At 35.7% G+C, this 7,966-nt stretch overlaps 1 protein-coding gene across 1 annotated transcript; it reads left to right on the top strand.

Annotated features, from left to right (window-relative positions):
* Nucleotides 1-2,625: 2,625 nt before the first annotated feature.
* On the top strand, nt 2,626-6,823 carry LOC131157456 (subtilisin-like protease SBT1.8). The gene is made up of 2 exons (XM_058111631.1): nt 2,626-4,385; nt 6,018-6,823. Exons 1-2 carry the CDS (start codon nt 2,780-2,782, stop codon nt 6,677-6,679), a joined length of 2,268 nt encoding a protein of 755 aa, XP_057967614.1. The 5' UTR covers nt 2,626-2,779; the 3' UTR covers nt 6,680-6,823.
* Nucleotides 6,824-7,966: the final 1,143 nt, after the last annotated feature.

Raw genomic sequence — 7,966 nt, 5'->3', positions numbered from 1 at the left:
AATAAATGTGCTCCAAAGATCTAAACCCTATTCAGTATTTCTCCAGAAAATATTTCTCAAAATTATATATTTTGGAGATTTTAGGGTTTGCTCTCAAAGAGTTTTTGTAATAACGAAATAAGATTAAATCTTTGAATAAAATATAAACATGAATACTTTCAAAGATTCAAACTTTAGCAAAACTTTTTCCCAAATAAAATTTTCAAGTAATGGATAGATGAAGAATAAAAGTTTTTCTTCTCAATAAAATATTAGATATAAGAGTATAAGAGATGAAAAACTTTTGATATATAGATTGAATGGGCAACGAAACTCCTTATTTATCAAACCTCAATACCCAAGGATTGCTTGCAAGATATGTATGTGAATGCCCTTTGAAAATTGAGATAATTGCCCAAGGATGTTTGAATGCAATGAAGCGTTGGCAAAAGTTATTAAACTAGGATTTAGGGTTGATATATATAGGCATCCTCAGCATCTAGACGCTCCCCAACCGTTGGATCATTAAAGAGGTATTTTAATCAAAAATATTTTCCCATTCAGCATTGGAGTGTCAGTCTTCGTGACATACTCGTCAACGAGTGGACACAGTCGTCGACCAGTGTCTTTCACTCGTTCATCAACGATACCAGGGGTTCATCGCCGAGTGGTCTGTTTGAGATTTTTGGGGTTTCGGTATTTTTTCATCGACGAGAGTAGAGCATTCGGCGATGAGTGACCTTCAGTCATTCGTCGACGAGACCAGGAGAATCGTCGATGAGCTACCTGTTATTCAGCATGATCCAACTTAGGTCAATCCATATGAATATGTCATGAAAAACATGCATTCTAAGGTCAATTTATATGTCATTTTGAGCTTCTAACTATATCATGTGAGCATGCATATACAAATATAATCTAAAACAATACAACTGAAATAAGATTGCGTCTTCACTCATTTGCTCTTGAATTTTCTATGGAATGGGCCAAGATATGTGACATTTATGTTCCTTACGACTTCCATTTTTCCTTTGCCATGTGTGCGTGCTTGAAGTATAAACTTGTTCAAGTACTAAATGCACAGATGAGATATTTGTGTTTTGTCATTATCATAACGGGATCAGACTCAAAAAGTCAGCATTACATATACCACTTTAATATATAATTAAATATTTTGTTAATACTTCATTAATCAAAAACATGATTTATAGATGCATGTACAAAATCTTAATATTAATCCTATGAAAATTAAACTTGTCGTTAAGTTAAAAAGATAATTGTGCTATAATAATATTAATTAACAAGTTATTTTATGTAAATTTTAACTAATGATACACATAAGATTTGTGTATCAATGCTACTGCTCATGGGATTAATATGCTTCCTGAAAAAAGAAATGAATTTTATATAAAAATTTAAATATTTTCTTTCCCATACAAATCTTGTAAAAATTAATTTTGATATATTAAAATTTCATTATGTGGGATATTTGTGACTTATAGAAGTAAATGTATATGAAATTTATGTTCGTAGAAGATTATTTTATTTTATTTTTTATTTTTTGTAAATACCTTAGATATGACTATCCCCCATATAATAATCTATAATGTTGTACTTGTTTTCATATTGCGTGATATTAACAATATCCATAGTATATATATGCATACATGTGGTTACAAAGAAATATAAATTCAATAAAATTTAAGTATTTAATCTTTAATTTATAAACTTAATTACAACAATATATTACTAAATTATTTTTAAAGTATTTAACGTAAGAAACATTCAAATTATATTGTAAATCATTTAAATATATTATATATTCAGGACAGCTATAATCATGTCATGGGCTCTGGGTAGCATGTGAGTTTATATAGGCTTCTCCTTGCTATACACCATTGAATGCTATTAATATTTTGCATGCTTAAATAAATGTGTAAAATAATAATATATTAGGTGAGTTAAATAATACGGGACTATTTTAAATGATATCTCATATTAATTTTTTTAATTGTAAAATAATAATAATAATAATAATAATAATTTTTTATTTTTTAGCAATTAAAAACAGGAGCCAAGACCATAGGTGCGTTTAATTCTTTGTATGGAATGGTCAACGTGCTTGTGGGAAACAGCTTCGATGGCTTTTGATGGTGTCGCATTAATTTATTGAATTATGACGCCCTACATAGGAGAAATTATATATGCTAGCTAGAGGTGAAATCAAGCTAAATTCTCCATCTGACTATTGACTTTGGGTCTATATTTCCAACCCATGTTTCGGTGTTTTGCTTTTATGTTTTTTGTTTGTGCTTTTCTTACCTTTTGGTAGCGTTGTTCTCGCTTCTAATGCCATTGGAGCAAACCCTGCCTCATTGCCTTGCCCCCTATTGCCTATAGGCATGCATGTGAGCTTTTAATTTGAAAAGCAATGAGAGATGAAACCTGCATACGTCTTCATTTAAATAATTTCAAATATATTTGCCACATTGAAAATCTAGTTTGTGTGATTAATTTATTGTAGAAAAGGTGAAGATAGAAAACAAAAAGCTCAAAAGGAAGTCCTCGATTTGTTTCCAGTGAAATATATATAACTGACGAGCCACAATTGTATATAGCCCAACAACATATGGTCATTTTCTTGAGAATTTTTTCATGCGGTCAGGAGCCAACAATAGTGTTGATGACTTCTATTTGGCTTCCCTCTGTCTAATTGTCTTTCTTCCCGATTCTTAATTACCATTTCAGGTTTTAAATTTCCCAATATTTATATTTCATCTCTCTTATACGACCTCCCTCTATGGCTGTAGGCTTGGTGACATGCTTCTTGTTTGCAGCTTTCCTACAATGTGTATCGGTTATGGCAAAGCAAACCTACATAGTTCACATGAATCACCGTATGAAGCCTTCATCTTATGCCACCCACAGCGAGTGGTACTCCGCTAGCCTTCAGTCCCTTTCCTCCTCCGTCACCGACCCCCATCTCCTCTACACCTATGAAACCGTCTACCATGGATTTGCTGCTTCTCTGAGTCCAGATCAGGTTGAAGCCCTCCGTCAATCGGACTCCGTTCTCGGTATCTACGAGGAAACCATTTACTCCCTCCACACCACGCGTACTCCGGAGTTTCTAGGCCTCGACGCATTTGATAAAACTCCACGCGGTGAAAGGATTAATCAAGCCTCTCAAGACATGATCATTGGGATTCTTGATACTGGGGTGTGGCCTGAGTCTAAGAGCTTTGATGACAATGGCATGTCTCCGGTCCCTAAAAAGTGGCGCGGTGTGTGTCAGACTAGCCTCGATTTTAATTCTTCCTCCTGCAACAACAAGCTGATCGGCGCCCGCGCCTTCTTCAAAGGATACCTCGCGGCCGCCAGAGGCCAAACCACCGAGAAGCTGACACCTCGAGATGTCGAGGGCCATGGCACTCACACGTCAAGCACAGCCGGTGGGTCGACTGTTTCAAATGTCGGCTTTAATGGGTACGCCAGAGGGTCGGCACGTGGAATGGCCCCAAATGTGCGGGTCGCCGCGTACAAGGTGTGCTGGGCTCAAGGATGCTTCAGCTCTGACATACTCGCTGCCATGGAACGTGCCATAATGGATGGCGTCGACGTGCTTTCGCTTTCTTTGGGTGGTGGGTTGCAACCGTATTACCGAGATAGTGTCGCCATTGGAGCATTCGTAGCGGTGCAGATGGGCATTTTCGTCGCTTGTTCGGCCGGAAACGCCGGACCTCAGAAAGCTTCATTATCGAATGTGGCCCCCTGGATCATGACAGTCGGAGCTGGAACTTTGGATCGAGATTTTCCGGCTTACATCACACTTGGAAACAGGAAAATGTTAAAAGGCGCTTCAATTTACAGCGGCAAAGGAATGGGCCTAAAAATGGCGACTATTGTTTACGGAAACCCACACAATGACACTGCATATCTTTGCCTTCCTGGTTCACTCAACCCAGAAAGCACAAGCGGGAAGGTTGTGGTGTGCGATCGGGGACAAAACCCGCGTATAGAAAAAGGTGAGGTTGTGCGCGATGCAGGCGGGGTGGGGATGATTCTAGCAAACACGGCGGAGAGTGGCGGGGAAGAGCTAGTGGCAGACCCCCATTTTTTGCCGGCTGTGGCTGTGGGGGAGAAGTATGGTGATGAAATCAGAAAGTATGCTAAGATGTCGAACCAGGCAACAGCTTTGCTGAGCTTTGGAGGGACAGAGTTGGATGTGCGCCCGGCACCGACTGTGGCGGCATTCAGTTCGAGAGGGCCGAACAGCCTCAATCCTCAGATCCTGAAGCCAGATGTAATTGCGCCTGGTGTTAATATTTTGGCCGCTTGGAGCATGGCAATTGGGCCTAGCGGTTTGAAGGGTGACACGAGGAAAACTGAGTTCAACATCATTTCAGGTAAAGCCCAACCACTACTTCTATGTTTTACTCTTGCAGTTGCAGTGTAGATTCTACGGTCCTGACATGAAAATATTAGAGGCAAAAACAGTGGCCAAGTTCAATAAAAGACAAGAATGTCTTTAAGTTCCAAAATTTTTAAAAATTTGAGTATCGTGGTTATGATTTTAAATTTTCACTTACTCTGAGATATTTAATTATTAAAACACTATACTTTCAAAAAGTTATAGGAGACGGTTTATAATTTTTTAGCAATTTTCAAGAAAGAGCTTTGAAATTTATAAAATTTGTTTTTAAAATTTTGAAAATTTAAGAAAGTTCCTTATCTTTTAGTCAAATCTTAAGGAAGGTAAGTATTTTTATTCAAATATTAACTATAGAATGATAGTGGGTCACAATTAGAATGATAAATAAATTAAAGTTACTATTTTATTCTATATTAAAAGTAATCACATGGGAGTGCAGCTAGGAGTCCAGATCTTGACAAAAAGTTATAAATGGGTGAAATGTGAAAACAAAAAGCATGTAAATGAAAAGAAGAGACTCTTTTTATATGGAAATTTTCTTAAAAGAAAAGTTAAAATTGTGAAATTTTATTTTCTTTTCCCCACAATTCACTCCACCACATTAACTTTGTATGGAAAAAGTTCCTTTATTTTTCTCATATTACAACTCAACCACTAAATTTGACTTTGTGCCGAAAAAATTAGTCATAAATAGTTTTTTTTTTTTTGGAAATGATGGTATTGAGTTTCTTTGGACACGCCACTAATCCACTAGAATAAAATGTCTACCCCTTTATCATTCTTTACCCACAAAGAGAATGGCTCCAGTGAAAGCATTCCAATGGAATATATGTCGACCATACCTAATTGGATTAAAATTAGTTAGAATCGGTCCAATTATGAAAAACATTTTATTATTATTTTTTAAACAAAATTAGCTAATTTTTTCATTTTGAAACATTTGTATGAAATAAATGAACAATATTAAAAATACTTACACTATTTTCTTTCTGTAAATAGTTTTATTTTTCATTTCTAAATTTTTCAATAATTATAAAAATACCACATTATTTTCTAATTATCTAAATTTATAAATAAAAAGTCAAAAAAATATTTTTTATTATTTTTGAATTTTTAACTTCCTTCTTATATCGGAGCATGGAACTCTATAGTCGGATTTTAATTCATATAAATTATATATTAAAATTCTTTCAATTCACATGAATCCAAATCTAAAATTCAAAATCTTTTACTACATTATATAATTTTGAAAATAAGTTGTATTTTTGATAATTACTTTAAAAATCTAAAAATAAAAAATAAAAAATTATTTTTGTACTAGCAAACAAGCTCTTTATTTTTTTAACCATTCTAGAACAAAACTTCAAAATTTTTTTAAAAAAAAATTAATATATATATTTTTTATAATTCTTCAAAAATATACAATAAAAAAATATCTTTCACGATTAAACATGCCCATATTAGCTCGCAGTCTTATTAAGTACATTCAACTCAATTATTTTTCGACCAAATTGACCAAATCTCAACTTTTAACTATAGACGAAGCTCAGTTCTATTCGACTACTTCTGTAATAGGACATCCTTTTTATCTTCGAAAAAAAAATAGGTACATCGATGTCTTGCCCACACGTTGCTGGACTGGCAGCATTGCTTCGAGCGGCCCATCCAAAGTGGAGCCCAAGTGCCATTAAATCAGCCTTGATGACTACTGCATGTACAGTTGACAACACACAAGCTCCTCTCCGGGATGCCGCCAATGGTTCAATTTCCACGCCATTGGTCCATGGCTCTGGCCATGTTGACATCCAAAAAGCATTCTCGCCGGGCCTAGTGTACGACCTCCGTCCTAGTGACTATATTACATTTGTATGCTCGTTGGGCTACTCTATATCTCAGGTAAAGGCCATTGTCCGGCGTTCGGATGTCACCTGTTCTAAAAAATACACCGACCTAGGTCAACTCAACTATCCATCATTTTCGATCGTGTTCGGGAAGAAAAGATTTTTTCGACACACTCGAGAGTTGACGAACGTTGGAATTCCAAAATCCACCTATCATATTTCTGTAAATGGGCCATCCACGGTCAGCGTGACAGTGACGCCCACAACACTCGAGTTCACAGAGGCAGGGGAAAAGCTCAAGTATAGAGTGACATTTGCATCCGAGAAGGGTCAAAATCTAACTGGTAGCTATGCGTTCGGCTCAATTGTGTTGAGTAATGCCATATACAAAGTTACAAGCCCAATTGCGTATACGTGGACAGAGTAGTAAGATTGTATTGGCTTTCGACTCTTTTCAGCTTTCTGTTTACTGTTTTTTCTTAGTTGCAGATTCCTCTGCTATTTCTGGTTATGTTTTTGTGCTAGTTCACCAAACAGAATAAGTAAAAGAACAATAAATTCAAAGTTCAAATATATTTTGCCCATTGCAGCTGTTTTTAAGATATCCATTGCACAAGCTAGGAGACGTAATTTATCATCCAGCTTGACTACTGTGCCTGATATAGAACACACTTGGGATTGATATAGAACTTCATTGAATGCCTGGAACCGCCAAATTTCCCTGAAGTATCACTACGGAAACCATCCAAAACAGGCAGTGCCAAGTGAATTATTTGCATCAATAATGATTTAATTGTAGGGCCAGTCATTCGAATTATGGAGATGATAAGGTGGGGTTTAAAAATGTATCTATCAGATTTTTGGAAAATTAAGCCAATTGCACTTGTTATTCTTCTGAGATGGTAAAAGTTCGACGTCAAATCACTTGTGTGGAAAAATGGGCGATTCCTAACAACGATCCTGAAAGCAACTTTGAACAGAGGAGAATTTGAACAAAGGAGAAAGCAATTTTCTGTTATTTCTCTCATACTGATTTTACAAACTGAAACCTCTGTATATATAACCAGAGGAAGAAGATTGAAAAGAAAGAAAACAGAAGAAACATGAAAAACCGAATGAAAACCAACTAACAAAACTAATATAACTGCTACACTGTGCTGTAATAGTCCCCCTCAAGATGATGTGTAAATATTGTGCACATTCATCTTGGATAAAAGTAATGCAAAAGGTTGATAACCTAAAGGTTTAGTCATTAAATCTGCAATTTGATGAGTAGCAGGAACATGTAAAGTAGTAATGAGACGCTCTTGCAATTTCTCTCGAATCAAATGGCAATCGATTTCAACATGTTTAGTTCTCTCATGAAAAACTGGAATAGTTGCTTTGTGAAGTGCTGCTTGATTATCAACAAAATAAGAAAGCTAGTTGATGATGGGAATGATGCAAGTCAGCAAGTAAATTTTTTATCCAAATGATCTCACAAACTGTGAATATCATTGATCTATATTCAGCTTCAGCTGAAGAACATGAGATGATTTGTTGCTTTTTAGACTTTCATGAAACAAGAGAATCCCAATGAAAACACAATATCCACTAATGGATCTACAAGTGTCCAAACTGCTAGCCCAATCTGAGTCTGAAAAAGCTTTTATATGAATTTCTGATGAAGATAGAAAAAATAAACCTTGACCGGGAGCAGATTTGAGATACCGCA

Source organism: Malania oleifera, chromosome 6, assembly GCF_029873635.1.
Source record: "Malania oleifera isolate guangnan ecotype guangnan chromosome 6, ASM2987363v1, whole genome shotgun sequence".
Taxonomy (NCBI): domain Eukaryota; kingdom Viridiplantae; phylum Streptophyta; class Magnoliopsida; order Santalales; family Ximeniaceae; genus Malania; species Malania oleifera.
The sequence above is the reverse complement of the archived record's forward strand: the minus strand, read 5'-3'. Positions and strand labels throughout refer to the sequence as shown.